The sequence below is a fragment of the Schistosoma haematobium genome, chromosome 3 (assembly GCF_000699445.3).
Source record: "Schistosoma haematobium chromosome 3, whole genome shotgun sequence".
Classification (NCBI taxonomy): Eukaryota; Metazoa; Platyhelminthes; class Trematoda; order Strigeidida; family Schistosomatidae; genus Schistosoma; species Schistosoma haematobium.
The window spans coordinates 35,421,054-35,443,008 of NC_067198.1; the positions used below are offsets into that span (position 1 = coordinate 35,421,054).

Below are 21,955 nucleotides of genomic sequence, written 5' to 3' on the forward strand. Positions count from 1 at the left end.
CGCACGTACTCCTGTCTTCTGCTTCCACTTGTACCATTCCTTGGCACGATCTCGGTATTCGTTCAATACCACGAGATCGCCAACGAAATAAATCTAGTTACGTTCGATCTTCGTCTTCTGATTTATTTGGCACGTGTTTCTTGGTAGCGGTGTTCATAGTGAATCTCAACTCGACGCCACACTACAGAACTATTCTAACCATTTGAAAGGAACATTACATGAAGCAAAATTAAAGTTATATGCTTTTCAGTCTTTGTACAGTTGTGTGCATAAAATACGAATTGTAAATACGAAGTGATGAATAATTCACATTGTCCTTGCAGAACTGATTGCAATATTCAACTAATGTTTACTGAAAACATACAGAGTTGAAATACCTTTTGACAAGTACTGATGTAGATTCAGATGAACAAATAACGCAATTGGTCGCAACTTGCCAAATGTTATAGAGTCAAAAAAAGAAACAAAGATTACGCATGTAACAACAGTCAAATCGACAAGTTTGTCTAAAAACACTACTGATACTGATATACAGTTTTGGGTCTCATCATGTGAAACATCAGAAGACTGTAATTAGGTAATAAGGTTCAAATCTCTATTATGTTGAAATAACAATGATTAGGCCCATCAACATTAACTGTACTTCCGTTCAGTTGAGCTTCAAAATACTAGTAGATTTTTAGGCTACTATTGCTTTTATCTTCCAAGTTGATGAGGCAGTCCACTGGGATTCACGCAATTAATGACCACATGAAAGCTCCTTCACAAGACTGGGAAGTCTGTTTTTCAGCCATATTTTGTCAATACCCAGAAAGAACTAACTTTGCTTATCCGGGAATCTTGATTGAATCTGATTCTAACTGGAAGATGGACAAAACACTCGGGTTCCTTCTTTGATCAAGTTGCAACTGGATTTAATCTCCTTATTCAGTGAAAAATTCACCTTATCCCAGACAAATTTACCTTGAATCGAGATTCAAAACTCACATGGCCCAAACTGCAGCTACACATATCTACTGTCAAGTTGTAAGGAACTAAGATGATTAAAGAACAAACTATAAAAAATTAGCTACTCTGTGAAATTATTTAACAATATTTACTTACAAATTACGATTTGCTTGACATGATACACCAAAAACATTCACTAGAATCTCTCGTAACCTCTCAGCGGATATTAGTGTTCAATATTTATCCGGCATATACAGTGAACAGCAGTCTATCAAAAATAAAAGAACCTATTCAAGAGGCAACTAAACTGGACTAGGTCTGCAGGAATGTACTCTCGTCGTAAGAAAACTACCAGATACCGCCATATCAATAACGTTACTCTCCAAAAATGAAGAGAACGTACGTACATTTTTCTTTCTGGGATCTTCAAGAACAAACGAAAAGTTATACGTCCTTCAGATAAAATATTGATTTTGAACGTTACAAACATAGATCATAAAAAGCCTCTTATCGGATAGATATACACTTGAGAATTGAAGTGAACTGAAGGTCGACAGTAACGTCCTTCACACACGATGACTAGTCAAATATTAGACCTAGTTAGGCGTTTCAAGGTGTTGTGTGAAAGGAATCCAGATAAGTCAGAAGCTGTTGTTGCTATTGAAGTCCTTGCGCAACTTCATGAATGCTCCGATGTCACAACAGTTCAAGGTCTTCATGATGTAATGAATACAGCTATAGAGCGTATGTGGAAAGAGGGAGTCAGCAATCTCTCGGTTATATCAGCTTGTGAATTATTCCAGCGTTTTATTACGCTAGCAACACTGGATACAGTCGATTTTGATGAATGCAAAAAAGTTCTTTCTGAGAGGGCCCAGATATTTATCAGAAAGGCGAGTATAATCTCAACCATTCTAATCAGGGAATTAATATTTTCGATGTTTTGTCTCGGTATTGAGTTAATGGTTCTCATTACATAAGTACACTTTTTGACTATAATATTGTGTGACGAATAGCTTGAAACTTTGCTTCCGTATAGTGCCGAAGGAATTAATTGGTCCTTAGTTGGTGTATTAATGCACGCATACCGACTAATTAATATCCCTTAAACTTGTTACTGGTAAAACTACAAAGACCTTTCTTTTAAGGCCAGTCTTTCAAGAGGTTGACGTGAAAAAATGGTCGGAGGCTTTCGCCATCCTAAATTTAAACACTTACCCAACATTGAAGTTACCCTATCAGTTATAAGTGTTCTGCATTTGAATCGGCACCGATAAAAAGGAGAACCTGAATTTTAAAAATGTTTTCACTAAACGTTGTACTTCGGGTTTATGGTACCTCTGCCTCCTTGGGATTTCTTGTGATTCGTAATGCAAACCAATGTCTTAGTTCATGTTCAAATGCCTATCCCTAAAATATTTACTGAGCGATAACTAAGAGTAATTCATAATCACCAGGAAAGAGGCAGATGCATAAGTATCCAGCCTTATCGCCTAAAACCTCGTTTATGCACTATTTTGTAAGGCTAACACATTGTACCTTTATGGGTGGTAATTTCTGTTTTAGCGTTGATATCCTGTGCATTTTAAGTTTTATGCCATGCATAAAATAAACACGTTTTTACTCACTTTCAAGCATGCTTTCCTTTTGGTTCGACAAAGTTACTATGCTTACTTCAGGCTCGTGTAAGCTAAGAAGAATCTTAATTTATGTATTCATAGACCCCAACTACCTGAAAGTCTACCTAATGACTTAATAACCGTCTGTTTTATATTTCCTGGGTATGTATTACTTCTAAGTTTTGTCTTTTTTGTTTGCTTCACGTTTATTTTTATCCAAAAACTACCATTGTTTGCAGCACCTACCACCGATTTATCACTTGACCTACTACATTTGTTGACTACTTCGATATCGAATAGATGCCCTATTCAACGTAGCTTCTTCAAACTCAGAGTCACAGTTGGGACTGTGGTTAGCTGAAATCATTAGTCTTCCAACTGTTAACATTATTTTTGTTAAAGGAAAAGTCGTAATGATGGAAATATTTTATTACTCTAGCAACATATTTCTTTTAGATGGTATTGTAAATGTCGGGTGTCATTTCTTCGCATCCAAGTTCGCGTGCATATAAATTCCTGTATTTTGTAAAAGACGACTCACAAATCACATTATGCTTTGCATAAGTTTCTAAGGCAAACTCTTATTGACATCAATTCGGTTGTACAAATAGTAAAAAGGCGAGAAGCATTGCCTACACCTTGCGACGGAATCATGCATCATGAATAGACGCTAGTTTTTATATTGAACTGTCATTCTCATCGTTCGCAAAATTTCTACTTTTGAGAGATACTAACACATTAACAATTTATCCCGTTCGCTTCCTATATTTGTATATCGTCTTATTATCATCACTAGCCTTGTCAGTTAACTCCCTCCTTTTGTATGTGTCGAGCATTCAAAAAGCTTAAGTATTCCACTTCTTGAATGGCAGTTAGTATGTTACTAAAGCAATTTTAGTTCTCACAGTCCTGTGTTATTTTTACCTCTGACTACCCATGAGTTGCAATTTAATGTGTGCCTACGAAATATTCTTGATTGGTAACATTTTTTAAAATCTCAATATTTGAATACATAGTTCACTACTAATAATTAAGGAATTTTTTTTCACTACAGGTCGGTTCATGTAGGCGAAAAATAGCAGAAAACTTCCTGAACTACATCCCTAATGGTTCAGTGATATTCTTACACTCTTATTCCCGTGTTGTTCTTGCTGCACTGGCGTATGCTGCATCTACTCAAAAGCGTCTTCATTGTTATGTGACAACGTGTGCACCTAGCGGGCTGGGTGCAAAAATGACGAAAGCGTTAGCTAAATTAAAAATTTCCTGTACTCTTGTTCCAGACAACTCTCTTGCTTACCTAATGCCGCAAGTCGACCTTGTTGTTTTAGGAGCTGAAGCTGTAGTGGAAAGCGGTGGAATATTAAATATGCTTGGTTCCTCACTAATTGCAATGACAGCATCTTCATTCGGTAGACCAGTTTATGTGCTTGCAGAATCTTTTAAATTTATGCGATGTTATCCTCTTGATCAGCGTCATATTCCTGATGAGTTCAAATGGTCTTATGATCATGAGTGTGGATCATTATCACCATCAACTCTATTAATTTTAACAGATGGGAACAACTGTTTAACTCATGATGAAAATAACTGCGATTTTCCGGAAATGAAAACAGCATGGGCTGATGTTGAAGCACAAAGAGTTCCCGTAATTGAGCAAAAAATGCCTCGAGTAGACTATACAAGTCCATGTTACATTAATTATCTTATAACAGATCTGGGTGTCCTAACACCTTCAGCTGTTAGTGATGAATTAATTAAATTGTATTTATAATATTATGGCCATGAAAATATATACCTGTTCATTCACTGACTAGTTCTTTTTCTCAAATCAACATTTCATTACTAAATCCCAGTGTTATTTTAAAATTTTCTCTACTTGTTTTTTCAGTTTCCCAATATGAACATATACACATTTCTGTACATCTTAGTTTGTTTATTCAATACGAATATTTCAACAGTGACAACGACAATCGTAGATAATGACTCGTCAGGTTCTGCATCTCGTTTACTGGTTCTTCTAATTGATGGACTAAGATGGGATGTAATAGCTGGTCATTTAGAAAGTAATACTAATGAATTCGGATTCAAACGACTACAAAAAAATGGTGCATATTTGCAACGTTTCACTCCTGTATTTCCCGCAGAATGTTATCCGAATATTTACTCACTATTCACAGGTATACAGTGTTTATGTATTATATCTCATTTAGTTTAACTTTTTTTCATGGTTAAATTCAAACATCTCAGAAAATCTACGAAGCTAGTTGCATATGCTAAGCTGTCAGTCACGTAAAGCATTTGAATGCCAGTTCTGTTATCTGACTCACTGATCGAAGCATACAAAATGAGCTTAAATATGGATCCATGACTTACTGGTCCAGCATTTCGTGTCTAAAACGATCAATTACATACAGTAAGTTGAATATAGCTCAAGGATTTGCGAATAAACTACCAAGTAATTGATAAATTAATATGATGATCCTAACCACTGATATCTCATATAAATTAAGAGTTACTCCAGTAAACAAGATGATTATGTTGTAAGGAAATGAAAGATGTAAAATCATGTTATTCCCGATTATGTTATAAAACCATTTCAAAACAGTATAAGTTAAGGCAAACATTTCATTTTGATTAGTAGTACATCTGACTTTAGGCAAAAAACGAAATAAAGTCTCATTGGAATGGTTACTAACTTCGATTTTAAGTCATATTCGATAGCCTTTGAAAACAGGTCCCATGGTCTTCATAAATCCACCCAAATAGTCGCAATAGATGCTAATTGGTTACAATGTTCTTTCACTTCACGACCATATAATAAACCAACCACCTCTCCTGTTTATTCAACTAATTCTAGTGTCAGAAAATGGTGGTTTTATACGAAAACTGTCTTGACATATTACGGCAAACATCTAAACCATAAAGTCGGTTGTTTTAAAGACGATTTCACTCATTTTTCTGTAAACATATCCTGGCATACTATGGTTATTACATAGCATCATCGCGTAATTCATACAGTCCAAGAACAACTACCCGACACAGCTCTATCATTGTTCTACTGGGTAGCATTTGACGTAATGTGTATTTCTATCATCTTACTTGATGGCTATTCGAAATATTCCAAAAATCGCTCATAATTGTTAAGATTGTTATGATTTATAAGAAAGTAAAAAATAAATAAGTGGTTGAGGGGGAAATCATTAGTTTCACAGTGGTGAGGAAATAATTCGAGATATATTTAAGTCTATATACTGTGTTATGAATTCTCTTAGTATTTCTGAACTCTATTCCACTCGACAAGTCCCCAAACCAGAACATGATTGAACAGGAACGCAATCATATTCCAAATAACAAGGTTGGATAGAAGCAGGCATCACAAAAAGAAAAGCTGTTAGTATATTTTTTAATTTTTACATAAGAAGATTCCAGAGCCTTCTTCAAGTATCTGCTACCACTGATTAGTTAAGAAACAACCAACCGGCGTGCTCCAACTCAAACCATCCACAACATGCTTTAACCCAACCTATAGCCGGCTTGCAAATTGAATTTCTTCAACTGCCCTTTTCCGACATATTTTTTTTAATGAATCAGTTTCTTACACCAATAGCTCTTCGCGATACAATTATCATATTCAAGTGACTGGCTTCATCTCGAGCGACTTCGTTATCTAGTAGGAAGCTATAAATTTTTAAGTCATTTAATTAATGTTAGGACAATTGTTTCCTAATAATAACACGAACTTAATGATCGCAAGTATTGTTATTATTCTATCGCATATACAGATAATTTAGATAGTTTCTTAACGCTTACAAATGAAATGATGCTCCGATTTTCGTTAACAGGTCGTCACCCAATTGATCATGGAGTTATTCTGCCAACAACATTTAGTGAACATACAACGATTAATGGTAAACCCATTCGTTCACAAGTTGAAGGTCTTTGGGAGACAGGAGTAAAACAAGTGAGTTCTTCGTTCTATTTTCTATTCTTTATCTTTACCTAATTTTCATTCTTCAAGTGTTTTGTCACTAAGATATATATTGTACTTCAGCATAAATGTTGACTAAATTATACTCATTTTGACTTTTTCTTTCTATTTTCCATACACAGAATAAAGGTGTTCATCTTTATCATTTGCCTATATGTTCTACTGAAGTTGGCGGTGAAAATAGTTGGTATTGTGAACCGTATAGTCAAGAAGTTATGAATCCTATGAATTTGAATGCTACAATACAAAAAGCTGTGGATGGGTTAAAAAATGGCAGTGCTCATTTAGCAGGTATTCATTATATATATAACGTTCTTATTAACCTTTATTCATTATTTTGTATTCATCTTATTTTGTGATCATTCATCATCATCCTTACTGATTTCGACTGTCTTTTCACATTTTCACCTTGTTAATTTCCACACATAGTAAATGCGATATTGTAAAATGTAGTAATTTGAACTGATCCATAAAGCTGTGTCAGATCTCATTTTGCTTAACATTGACCAATAAACTTAGTTCATTGTGCAAGAGACAAAAAATATATATATCGTGTCAAAAGTTACGAAATAACCTGTGATTTTTAGGTCTATTTCCATTTTAATCTCCTGGTTATCCGTACTTCAAATAGATGTATCTTGTATTCATTGCATTTAAAAGGTAGTTCCTAACAGAAAGCACTTAAATAAAAGAATTTTTTAGAAGCTGCACATAACTACTAATTTTATTTCTTTTTCGATCAATGATATTTAAGTTCTTAGGTCAAATTAATGTTTAGACTACTTCATATTTTAATCTCTTTCTTTTTTATACTATTGTTTTTACTTCGGCAACTTAGTGTTTAAAAAGATTAAAGATAACCTGACTAAATCACTTCAGCAGTCCGTAGAATCTATGACTGTTGGTGGATTTTAACGGATTCGGATGCTTTAATTAATAATAGGTCCTTGCATGTTTTACTACTACCAGGTATCGCTATGTATCAGCTTCTGTTGGTATTAGTTTTGTATCTCGTTACAGTTGTCAGCTCTATACCCACTAAATTTCAAAAAAATATAAATAAGTTACGAATGTCTGATCGTTGACTTTTTCAAGATGTCTCTGGGTGATGATGGGATCATGGAGTTGGTAATACAGTTTTTTCACATGATATGAAAGAAGTGTGACTCATTTATCAAATACAGGTTCATGTTCTTGGATTTTAGTCACATTTTACTTGCATGAAAACTAATGATGCTACCTTTGCGGCAAAGTTAAGTTGGGTGAATGAGGCTTTGAACTTCCCTGTCAGTGGCTGTATGCTAAGATTTTTAGCTGTTCATCTTACTTTACAGCCGCGTAATGTTACCTTCCTCACTATGACAAGTGAACAATCAAGTCTTGTTCTTGGTACTCAAAAGTGTCACTTTATTCGCTGATTGGAATTCCCTGGTGTTTTGTTTAACCTAGAAGAATACAGATAATGACTTGCGAAGTGTATTTCTATCATGTTTGTTGGTTTTTAAATGTTTCCAATTTCCCAAATCTTTTTTATCCCTCGTTTGTCATCTAAGAAATGGTTGTCGATAAACTTGATCGGGACATTAAACAAGGTCCATTTTTCATGATCAGACGTTTTTGAACTATTTTGAGAATAAAATAGACAATGTCATCGGAGTACTGCTTTTCAGTTTCGTTATTAATTTACATTCCCTTTTCTCTACGTTAACTAATCATCTATGTAGTTTCCACTTTTTGTACGATTATCGTTACTATTATTATGCCTTAAAGTACCTAAGTAGTCAAGAACTGTGTTTGCATGGTAAGTAAATCTCTGTGTGTGAGTGTGCTTAATATATAATTTCTCTCTAACTACATTTTCTAACAACGATCATTTTGTTTTAACTAATAATGGTTGAAATTTTGTTCACAAATGTTTACTTGTCCTATCCTCATATTGTTTGTGCGTGTATCTAATACTGACAGTTTTGGTAAAAGTTTATATTCTTTGTTGCACTGTGAAAGTTAATAGAAGTGTCACCTTATGAATTGAGTTTCAGTTAGGTTAGGTCTTTCTGAATTGTGAACAAATGGGAGATTCTTTCAATATGGAACAGGATCTATACTAACTTGATAAACTGAATGACGGATGACTACTACACAATACTTTAACGATTATCCTCTGCACGATGGATGAGAGAGAAATCTTGTAAGAACGATTTGTCGGTGGCGACCTCAGAAAAAAAATCTATTTACATTTCAAGTCAATTCAATTATAAATCGATTATTCAATGATTTCATCAAACAAAATAATCGACATTTGAACACAAAATCACGGTTGATCCATTAATACAATAACAATGAATTGAAAATAAAATGAACTAAATTCACATTGAATAATCTGTTACAAATGAAAACACATTGAAAGTCAATGAACTAAGTTCACTTTAAATCAATATGTGAATTTTAGGATTTCTTTCTTCCTAAATGTGCTATTTTGGGGATTCCCAGTCTCAGTTGCTAACTTTTAGCTAGCTGGACAATTTTTACATTGTAATGATGTGTTCTTACAAAATATGGCACTGTAATTTGCTCTATATCTAAATTTCTTGTAAATCTAACGTGTCTGCCGAGATGTTGATTAGGTTTGTAACTGATGTTTTTCCTCTGTTTATCAACATCGACTAAGGGGATTTAATGGGTGTCGTGACATTTTCATTATTTTTTTTACTGTCTCTTATTTATATTTAGTTAAGTCATCACATGTTTATGCTTATTGGGTTATAAGCCTCATTATGTAAAGATTTTGTTATCATCGTAACTTTCATAGATATAACGAGTTTCAAACTTACAACTCACAGGTTGAATGTTAAATTCACAGTTACTGCGCATGATGTGACATAAAAACCAACTCTTTACAAATTTGACTGGCTCGTGTAATATAAATGTTAAGTTATGTAATTCAGTAGGTAAGTACGTGTATATCAATTCGATTTCGAGCCACAAGTTTCTCCATAACGACTAATGTTACCATCCACGTCATCAATCCTAAGTACTTACTTGATAAATCATGCATAATGATAAATTCATGCATAGTTATTAACTATTCGAACTTTGTTAAAGTTAATTTTAACTATAAAATCAAAAAAATTGTCTGTTCGGTCACAATTATATTCACTTCCTGTTTGGGTAGACAAAATTTTGAACCATTGTAAATTATTTGATCAATTTTTTTTCTTTTTTAATTGTTCCTATAGTTCCATACAGAATGTCCGTATCATAAAATTGAATGAAATATCTACAATAGTTTTCATCTCTTATTCTGACTAACCATTCTAATAGATTTTTTCCCTATTTATTTTTTAAGAAATAGTTTGTTAATATCTAACAATAGAATTTAAAAATACTCCTAATTTGCTTCGTCCTAGTGTGTGCTCAATAGTCATTGGTTTTCTTGTTCGAATTCTCAAACCTCAGTAACCAAACATCGGCTCAATCTTCAAAGATTTATGGATTAGGCTAATGAATTTGTTCACCAGTCATCTCTTTGTTTATAGTGATTATTCGTTTTATTGAAGTTTGAAATTTTCAATTTTTTTATGTCTTTGGAAGGGGATGGGCTAGATTTAGTTTCTTCTGAAATCATTGTATTTTCACTCAACCTATGAGCAGACTATGCAGCAGATAGATTTCAAACAAATATCTTCGCCTGTAATAATAAGACAGTCTAAGTTAACAGTTATGACAGTTGTGTATGAAAATTTTACTAAGAGTATGTTGGCTAGTTGTTGGTGAGCAGATAAGCAGCATTTTGTCATGGGTAAAATGTTTGCGCAAATCATTTTAGTTGGCTCAAATTATCATTGTACTCTTGTCAATTGTTTTGCGTGTTCCTCCCAAAATACTCACACTTAGTCCACATTTCATCGTTTCGATATGCACCTATCACAAAAATGGACTCTAATCGGATAAAATAATTCGTTAATTTTTTTTGGTACAGGAAGTTGTAAAGAGACTAAGGTTACTTAGAAAATCACTGAAGATCAGAAAATAAGTAATAGTTGTTTCATCGTAGTATGGTACTTCTCAATGATGCCTATCCACAATCCTACCAGGAATCGGATCTAGAAAATTTACGACTCCAATGAAGGACTTAACCTTCACAAATCACTGGTTTTGGTACCCAATAGGTTTAGATTTATCACTTCCTTTTTAATTTGTATAATCATTTGTCCGATTTTAGGAGATCACTTAAATTAACACAGTATTTTGCATTCATTTTTGTCTGAATTGCCTTATTCTTAATTATCTCACAAAAGATATGATATAATATATGGATTTATCATTTGTAAGGGATTTTACTTTCTAGTTGTTAAAGTGTGCAATAGATCAGTGACTTTTTAACATATATGCATCCTGAGTGAATGCCTTCCCTGTTGTCATTTAGTCACATGTGTTTTACTAAATTTGGATAATGGTGTGGTGTGGATTTGGGGACACGCATTTTGTCTTGTTTGGGACCAAACCAACCGGATGTACACATATCCCATTGTTGATGCTCTCATTAAGATTTAAACACAGTCCTTTTACTCCAAATATCAACGCGTTATTCACTCAGCTACAAAGCAGAGGTTATTTGAACTCTAGCTCATGAAATAACGCATTGGTTCTTGGAGCGAACGATACTGGGTTCAGGTCTCAGTGTGAATACTAACACTGGAATGCAGGTACATTTATCTGACTGAACCTTTGATAGGGCGAAGATCAACTACTGAATTTCACTGCTACCCATCATACAACTTTAATAAAAAAATATGGACTTATTACATAGTGAATATTACATACGTTGTTTTTTGTTTACTCTTTTTTTATCTTTTTCTCTGTTTCAGTGGTATACTACGATGAATTAGATCGTATTGGACATAGATATGGTCCATTATCTAATGAATTAGTTCATAAACATTTAGTGTATTTGGATCATGTTTTAGACCATGCATTGAACATCATAGAATCTATACCAAATTTAAATTTAATGCTAACTTCTGACCATGGTATGGCGACTGTCTCACATCAAGCATATGCTGATCGTTATTTTAAAGGGTAAGATGTGATTTCTATCTTTGTTTAAACCACCATCATCATGTTTTTTTGTGTGTTTGCATCAAAATCTATTTCGCCTGTGTAATATGTTTGCTATCTAGTTGTGTAATTAAACGAAAATTTGTACTTTGAAATAACAATTTATTGTTACCATCGCTAAAGTGTCCATAAAGTTATTGACCGTCGATCTGCGCTGTGTTGTTAGATCCAAACTACCAGATCGGGGTCTGTGTGGTTCAAGACATTGAGTAGTTTGGCTTATTATGGATCGTAGGTTCGTTCATTCTTTATATTACCCTAGATCTCTAGTTCTAGTATTCCTTTGTTTATACGTTTTCATTCTACCTTTTTAAATCATATTTTCAATTATTAGTCTTTTTCATTGTTATTGCTACTACTACTAATGTGCTATGTTAACTTGGGATAATGCACATCTATGGCAAGCTCTGTATTAATCAAAACTGACTGGTTAATTTTTTTAAAATCCAACCTGGAATAGCAGTTTTACCACATAGTTACTAAAAGGTATCATGAATCAACTTTAAGTTGATAAGCTTGTGAACTCTGACATGAGAGAGCCACTTCAATTATAGAAATACTAGGAATTATCAGTAGATGCTAGTTCTACTATCACACTCTTTATCATAGATAATCTTTTTACCACAATCATCGAACTATTCAGAATAATTTATAGTTCATAAGATACGCTTCAGTGTAGAAGTCAGTATATTTTGTGATTCATTTTCTCGTTACATTATCCATAGTAGTGAGATGAACCTTTTTAACTGGAGGAAATCTTTCCTGGTTGTATTTTCCTCAATAAATACTGTTCTTGTTCATTTACTTATTTTAACTGTACGCGAGCCTCCTCGCTTCTGATTTTATTCCCGATATCATCATTTTATTCATGAGGCCCATTTTCTTACTGTCCTAATATATTGGGGTTTTTACTTGCTATAAATAAATGAGTCGATAAAATCCTTTGCCGTATAATCTGTAAAACATTAGTGCTAATCTGACTTTAGTTTTATTTCAACCAATTGATGTAATATTTAGACGAGATATTTCAGTGAAAACCTGGAAACACTGGACTACCGTTTCATCCTAGTATGGAGTACTCAGTAGTGCGCGTCCATGATCCTGAATGCAGGACTCGAACCCAGGACCTTCGGTCTCACGGACGAACGCCTAAACTCTAGATCACTAAGCCGGTGGCATCCAACGGTGTTGATGTCTTCAATAGACTGATGATCTTGCGCAACGATTAAGCGTTCGCGCGCGAGACAGAATGTCCTGCATGTAGGATCGTGGATACGCACTACTGAGAACTCCCATACTAGGACGAGACGGCAGTTCAGTGTTTCCAGGTTTTCAACGGTGGTCTAGCTTAGATTGACTCATGAATTCAAATATTAAAATTGCTACAATCTCCACAAACCCCCATTCTGACATTTCAGTTAGTTTATCTTACTGTTTTAAATGTTCATTTAACTTTCCATCTCGGTTGCATCTTCATTATTTCATCATGAAAAATGTTCAGTTTCTAAAATCAATTAGTTAAGGTAAATTGTTGCTGAAAATCTTCAACTCCTTTTACTCCACTAAACGAGATCAGTATAAGATATTAGTAATTAAATAGGAATTATTATTATTGATTGGCATTTTATTTTAATACTCGACTACCAATTATGTTTGTTTTTTGGCCAATCCATATTTACATGACCTTCATGTTTGTGTTTTGTTTATTTTAACATTTCGAACTTCATTTATGAAGCACAACTGTAAATTGAATTTCGACAGTAAGAAATGTGTTATTGTTTTATTTTTTTTTCCCCACATCATTATTTACACTTATTACACAGTATTGATTGAAGTAAACGTTAGCCTGTGATAACATGAAAGGGGATTTAATCAAGCCATGATATCATTTCCACAAAATCACTAACTATTGACTTGGTTTTGCACGTAGTGATCTAAAATTTGTTAGTAAATTCTTCAGAATGATAAAAATTGTTGGTTGAAAGTCTCAGATAACAAGGAATAATCTTTTTTCCTGTGGTTAGTATTACTGTCTAGCATCAACCCCATTTCATTGGTTTTTTTTTACTTCAATATCTTCCTCATCTTTATCAAACGTTTTCATTAATTGTTATCATGTGCTATATGGCATATATTTTATCGTACTTCATATTAAAACAATGATTGGGCAAAATTGTAAACTTCCCGATTCCTTGTCCTTGCCATGGTACTTTGCAACTTTGAACATTTTAAACCTTGATCTTATGAATGATGACTTCCAAAAAAATCATTAAATACATCTGAACAGTATCAAAGTATATTTTGTTACATTCTGTTTAGAATGCATTAATCAAACATACAATTTCACTGAATAGGTTATGAGTGTGACGTTCAATCTTTGGTAAGTTTATGTTTGGCTTAAAGGTCGGTATCTTGTGTGTTGGGGGAGTGTTAGAAGTAGTAAGTGAGATTACCTAGAACAGAGAAAAACAATAGAAAAAGTGAAACGACGACTCGGTATGCACATAGATTGCATTTATATTTAATAACGAAAGCATTTGACAACAATCAGAAATAACACTAACGTGAGATTACGACAATTCGTTAATGGAAACAGAAAGTTGATAGTATAAGGTTTTGAACGTGTTACAGAATTACAATTAATTTTCTAACATTAAAAATATTCTTTGGCTGTGTAATATAAAATATGTTCAATTTGTTTCGAACAACTATTACTGGTTATGAAAGCAGTTAATAATTAATATGTGTTATATTCATCCGAATTTTAATATCCCTGCAAATATCCTAATGTTAAACTAATTTAATTGAACTAGTGATAATCCTATCTAGTTTTTCCCAGATAGTATAGTTTACAGATGTATCAAGTGTTTTGAAGATCTAACCTCTTCATCATAAATAATACACTGGCAGAATTTTTATTTATTTCAAGCCTAAAGCATACCTTAAGTGGAAATTCTCTCATCCATATCTCCATATATGTATTAACTACTTTTGATCGATTTCTTTTTAGCAAAGTCGAATGGTGAGATGTGGTATATTAATACATTTGTTTGTTGTAATTACCCTCACATATCCATATATATATATACCGGGAAATATGTTGTTACTTAGATCTTGACATTGCTGTAGGCAATCGTCATCCGAGTTGATCTGACGTTCCTCATTGTCTAACTGTAATTTCAGAAAAAAAATGTTAGGAGTCTCACTTTCTCCACACTACTCCTACTTCAATAGTTTCCATACTTTTCCACCAAACTAGCGGAAATTCTCTTGCCAAATCAAAACTTGGCATCAATTCATAAAGTCACTAACCTCTGATCTGAGCCAAGTTGGTAGATGCAAAGGACTTGGTTGGAGACTCTGGGTGGTATGGCTCAGAATCGATCACAATGGCGTATGTGTATACACTCTTTGTCTTCCATTAAACCGTGAAATTAAAATTACTTTTTACCTTTCTTTCTGCGAAGTAATTCTCCCTTTATTATATTCTTATATGCAATCCTTCTTCCATATATTATTACCATTGAAGTGACTACTTCTATGAATTTGGTGTTCATCGTGTTGTGCTGATGAGGTATGACAACTCGGATCGATGTATATATATATATATGATTGATTCTGCATTGTAGCTAACTTACTGACTGTCTAATGAGCTACTAAGCACTGATCATTTCATAGTCGATCTTTTACAACTTACGAACAATTTTTTTAAATTTGTATTTGTTGTTTGTTCTATGCTTTTGTTTTTGTCAAAGTGATTATGTAGATATTGTCATAATGAATTAGTTGTACATTGATTTTCTACGAATTAGTTTGTTTTGTTAAGTCACATGAATCAATGTAGGATAATAGTTGATCAGTAAACATATCTCTATTGATTCTTATATACTATTGCCTATTCTTTGGTTATGTAATTATTGTTCACGATTAGTACAGAATTTAAATTCGTTTTTACTTAGTTAAATGTTTCTTTATAATTTTTTCTTTAAAATTTACTTGCTGTACAGTCGTCAATTAAAATTGATGATAATAATATCTAAAAATAACAACAGTTTTTGAAATAATAATATTTAAACGAAATTCTCCTTGAATCTGTGTTTTGATAAATCTAGCCGACTAGTGATTGCAGTTTTTACAGATTTTCGGCTTCTCGATACAAATTTAGTAGTAGTGGGGTAGAAGGGATATATATTTTCATTGAATGAAATTCACGCTTTTAGGTGCCTCATCTCATTTCGTTGTTATGTGGGTGATAGGAAATAATCATTGGTTGTTTTCTCAGAGAGACGACTGATAGACATATGATGTGTCATACATCTTCCCCTGACCCTTTGTACATACTCGATTGTTAGCTAATACACGTACTAGTCAGGTGAATCACATGTTCTTGATTTGAGTTGTGTTGATACCTTGTAGAATAGTACTAGCTGAGTATCTAGTATAGAGAGATCGGGTTGACAAATCGTTCATTGTTCGTCCTAAGGAATTTAGTGTCTTATTAGTGTAGAAGAGATATTATATGGGTTATTTCATGTGATGCTTGTTGTCTTTAATTTTGGGCATTATTTTAACGTACGTTTAATAGAGTGTTTGGGTGCAACACGTCTAAAATTTTAAACTTTCAATATTAATAGATTGCATTAATATCATTGGTCCCTCTCCTACACACTCAAGCACAACACAGTTTAAAGTTAAACATACAAATCAGTACTTTAATAGTTGAAAAAAATCTTCGTGCCTTGTTTCATAATTCTTAAAACAATTGATTAACATTATTTTTTCTTCATTATTCAATGAATTCAGATTGTCACAGTTGAATTCATGAGTCTATCTAAGCTAGACTACCACTGAAAATGTGGATGCACTGAACTACCTTTTCACCATAGCATGGGACTCCTCAGCAGTGCGCATCAACGAACTCGCAGTCAGAATCGAACCCAGAACCCTCGGTCTCGTGCGCAACCGCTTGACCTCTAGGTCACTGGGCCGACATCTTGCCGCGTTAATATCTGACTTCAGTTAATCCATGATCTTGCGCAACCATCATCGTTTGCCTACTCTGGATAGCTGTTTCACACCCGACACGGCTTAGACTTCACTGGTCACGACATCGCACTAGAACTCCATAAGTTACATCTCAAACCAAGTCATCAGTGAGAACATGACTATTAGTAGTGTAGGGAATTTGTGGAGATTTTAGAATTTTAACAGTTTAAATCACGAATAGTATGACTATATTAATCCTGTTGACGTTTAAGCCATTTTCACACAAGTGATATCATCGTACAAAACCAGTATAGATCTGGAAATTTTGTATACCAGTAGAGTTATTGTAACTGTTGTGCAACTACTCGTCAATTTTTAAAGGTGATGTATTTTTTTGTTGCTTTTCCTTGTTTGTAGCTCAGAGTTGGATAGAGTACTGAATCGTGGAAGTACATTGTGGATCTGGCCTAAACCAGAATTTGAAAACAATGTAAGTTGTTATCAACAAAATTCAACACATTGATTACCGCTTATCTGTCATTGTGTTTAACAATATAACTGTTATAGCGCTTGGTTTTACTTCGTCTGATGTTATAACGGTTGGGTTTCCACGTTTACACATGTGGGACGTTAATTTATCTTAAATGATTATCTACACTAGATTCCTTCCCAGTGTCTATTCTACAGGACGTCAACACAACTTAGATCAAGAAAACGTAATTAGCCTGACCACAACGTAAATATATTTCCACACCAAAAACCGACACAATCCACAGCAATGAACAATTAATAATAAGTGCGTCCCAATAATAAGGATAATCGAATATATAACTTATCTGACACCTGTCAGACTATCTACATGTCTGACTAAGCAGACAACCAATCATGATCATTCATGCCCACACATCAATAACCCCCATTTATCTAGTTCGTTTTCTTATTTTTTTAAAACCTCAATTGTAATCTTGAAGTTTAGTATGCAAATTTACATTCATGTTGATTGTTCTATCAATATCCTACGTTTGATTAATGAGATTAAAGTTAGTTTTTTCCTGCATTTATTATTTCGATATTTGGCAATCTCAATAGTCTTGTGTGTAGCAACTTGGATCAGCCTACATTTATACCACTCTCTACGTTAATTATGACGAAGTGACTTGTTCATCGAACATATTGTATTTTTACAGATTATCTACTAATCATGATTTTAACAAGTAAAGCATGCTTATGATCATAAGTTTTATAAAAACCCTTCTCTATAACAGTTCAAAACAAAATGGAGATATTAATGTCTAGAGTGATGGCTTAGTAGTTAGAGCACTCTACTTTCAATTAGTAGGTTATGGGTTTAAATCCAACTTCACCGGGAGTAGTTTGTTATCCCTCACCATAACCGTCTGACTTAGATGATAAATTCATAAACCTGAACTGGGTAACCAAGTTACATTTCTATCAAGTTGACAACTTTTACCCCATCCTGTTGACCAGTTGCAAATATCAACACGGAAACATCAGTTGGGAAGGAACTAAATAGTACGCCATGGTGGGACATACCTTTAAAACCAACAATTTCATAAAAAAAGAAAGTTTCCGTAAGATCAATAGAGAAACTTTACTACTCTTTAAGGAGAACAAGTAGTAAGAAGTATAAGATCACCGATTATCTCAAAATTATATTTTAGTGTATCATGGTCATTTTCGTTATGTATTTTATTCAGTATGACGTTTTTTTTCACTATACCATACATTTGAGTCCTAATCATATAGATTTAATCAATAATCGCTGCCTTTCACCAGTATTCTCCATCCAATCCTGTCCTGGGCAATTCTTTTCAGTTGCTATTCATCCTTCTCATGTCTGCTTCCGATTCTTGATGCAGTGTGTTCTTTAGCCTTCCACTTTTTCGTTTATTTTTAGGATTCCAGGTAAGCGCTTCCCTCATGATGCACTTTGATTTCTTCCATTTATATTCTATCCACTTCCAGCTTCTTTTTCTAATTTCCTCCTCCGCTGGAAGCTAGTTTGTTCTCTCACACAGTAGGCTGTTGCTGACGGTTTCCAGTCAATGGACATTGATTATCTTGCGTAGATAACTGTTTATAAATACTTTTTTGATGATGTTTGTGGTACTTCTCGAAGTTTCAGTTCCGTACAGTAGTACTGTCTTGAAGTTCATATTGAAGATATATATTCATAATTAATTATTCTAAGTTAATGTTATTTAGTAGATTTTCATCTTCACAATTGCTTACTTTTCTTTTCATCTTCGAAACATTTAGGTTTATAATCGCTTACTAATTCAACAAAGTAAATCTCCTTTCACTGTATACAATTCATCGACAATCCCTTCACATTGGGAAATTATGACGAATAATAATAATTCATTATTTCCACCGATATTGTTAATCGCTTCACCGGATTATATATTTCATTCCAATGCATGGCCATTAAAAATGAGTCATTACAATTTAATCGATCCTAAAGGAATGCATGGTTATGATCCAGAACTACCTGACATGCATATTCCATTATTTATTTATGGTCCAAATTCTAATCGTGGTGTTCAATTAAATTTTACCAAAGAAATTCGTCCAATTCATATACATAGTTTAATGGCTTATTTATCATCGATTAATCTGCCAGATTTCCGTTCACTCGATTTATTCAAACCATTACTTTCACACAATTATAATTATGACAATAATCAGTTGTCACCTGTGTTGAATAATTTATATTGGTCATCATCATTATCATTTTCTTCATTATTACATGGAGATCGTTTTATGATGACTTTTCTAATCGGAGCAGCAGCGTTAACTTGTTTCTTTGTACTAATTTGCACTTTCATCGTATTAGTCTGTATTAGGTGTCGTATTTCATTGATGACTACACGTGTAGTCGGCTGTCAAGATGAACTAAACAAGGAATTAGTCAAGTCTGAGGTACTTTCTGAAGCTTAACTTCTCGGTCATGCTGTGTTCTATACTAATGTGTACGTGTGTTCCTTGTCTTTTTTCAACTAGTCTTTATCCCGTTTGAACAAAGAAGAAAATATTTATAGCACTCAGGTTATTTTTGTCTGATAAAAGACCATATATCTTTTTTGTCGCCAAGCTACTCTTATTGTTTTGATAAACCCTTTGTGAGATCCATTTCAAATAGATTATAAACTGACCAGCACTCAAACTAACTGTGCGCCTCCACAACAATCCTTTCTCTTCACTGGACAGATAATCACTATTTTATAGAATATATATATGGGATATTTCTCAGGATATTAAAATGGTCACTAATTGTCAATATGATTATAACCGCTTTTTAATGTAGCAATTATACTACTATTACTACTGATAAGTGTGATGACAATATCAGAGTAATAATAATAACAACAGCCGTTTTTTATTATTAAAACCGGATACTCAGTATAATATTAATATTCTTTTATTAGTCGAACATGTAGTACCTTCGTTCCTGCACTTCTTTGCGCCTTAGTATTTCTGTATATGCGTGCGTGCGTGCGCACTCACCTGTCCAACCGAACATTCATTGTATGCATGTATCATCTACTTCACCGCCTACGCCTACGGACTTATATACCAATTTCACAGAGATGTTTTGTTTTCTTTATTTGAGATTTAATATTTGTTCAATAATTTAGCCTTATTTGCCTTAGTGATTTCGATTCTAGTTCTCTGACTTTTTTCATTATCATTATTATTGTTATTGTTATGTATTTTATAGGAAAAAAAAACAAAAACAGAAAACATGTACTATTTGCTTAGTTTATTTCCCCTCCCCATTACTTCTCTTTCAATTGCTTGCTAGCTTCTCTTAATTGGCTTTTTTTCTGTGACTTTTATCTTACGTAAAAGAGTATAGCAATAGTGTAGTTATTAAATTTATCAATATTTTTGGAAAAGAATATCCTGTCCTTGTTTTTTGCTTTCCCCTTGTAAATATTACATAGTTTATGGGATAAATCAATCAATAAGAAGGAATAGTAAAAGAGAGAAGTGAGTAGTAAAGAAAATTCAACATAGTTCCCATATGATTAAAGAGTACCATAAACTCTAGAACTAAATAATGTTTTCGTATATACTTAACACCATTTAAACTAAGAATGATTTGCCTGTTTCAATTATTACGTTACATCTTTGTTTCATTGATAATTTAGAGGGGAAAAAAGGGTTTTTTGTACCTTTTAGTAAATGCTAATGACTAATAATCAAATGTAGGATTTGTTCTGTTTCAAATTTGTTCATTAAATGTTTATAACAATATAATAATCAAGCATAACTCATTTAACCGATATAGATTTGTGTAGTTAACTGTATGCCACATTCTCAGTATGCTATGAGCTAGTGATTTTTGTTTTCTGAGTACCCAAACAGAAGTAGATGAAATTAGATTTAAAGCTGTGATCTGGTCATTGAAAGCCGAATAATTTAATTATTGACGCACTGTTCTAGTTAGTTGTTATAGAAAAATGACAGAGTTTCATTAATAATTCAATTATTATTTGGATCATGAACCGATTTAAGTGAGACTACTATTGATAGCCTGGATGATTTTTTCGTATTGATATGGAAATCCTCAGCAGTGTACACCCACGTCTTCGCACGTAGGAGTCGAATTCATGACCTCCGGTCGCGCGAGAATGCTTAACCTCTAGACCACTGAAATTCAGTAATCTCCACAAAGTGATAATGAAAATTCAATTATCGTCTGTCTAACTTTAATACTGGTTCTCACTGTTGTTGTAGAAACAGTTAATTGTAAAAATGTCAAACATCATTTCATTCGAAAAAAAACAAGGCGAAATCTGCCAGCAAGATATAGAATTGGATTTTGAATGTAATCGACGACCGGCTCTAAACAGATTTTAGGTTATGCATCGTCGAAAATGTATTTTGACTCCGCGATTAGCTAGTCTACTGTTTGGCAACTTAAACTGTTAATATTAATGATCAGAGGCCTATAATTTGAAATCTATTCCATATTGGCATAGACAACTGGAAGGTATGCAACAAAATATAAACTAAATAGTTCATTTTATGCATATCCATCACTTAATATAGTAGTCGGTTTCGCACATATTTTAATGTGATCCTTTTAACAGTTGCAACGAATAGTACATATTTTCCCGTTCAGTAACTCTGTTTTGAAATGTTGTCTGACGTTTTATAGTTATATTTATCGGGTACGAAAATTGTTCTCCATTAGCATGTGCGTAGCTTGACTACCCATATCTCAGTAATCTTAATACCTTTAGTTATATGTAGTGAACCATCC

At 33.4% G+C, this 21,955-nt stretch overlaps 1 protein-coding gene across 1 annotated transcript; it reads left to right on the plus strand.

The window, feature by feature from the left end:
- Positions 1 to 1,523: 1,523 nt before the first annotated feature.
- On the plus strand, positions 1,524 to 20,814 carry ENPP6 (Ectonucleotide pyrophosphatase/phosphodiesterase member 6; the record flags this gene model as incomplete). Its single annotated transcript, XM_035730291.2, has 8 exons — positions 1,524 to 1,841; positions 3,622 to 4,308; positions 4,459 to 4,747; positions 6,353 to 6,531; positions 6,681 to 6,849; positions 11,427 to 11,637; positions 17,080 to 17,152; positions 18,943 to 20,814. The coding sequence occupies 8 exons, from the start codon at positions 1,524 to 1,526 to the stop codon at positions 19,621 to 19,623; spliced, it is 2,607 nt and encodes an 868-aa protein (XP_035586365.1). The 3' UTR covers positions 19,624 to 20,814.
- Between the last annotated feature and the right edge of the window lie 1,141 nt (positions 20,815 to 21,955).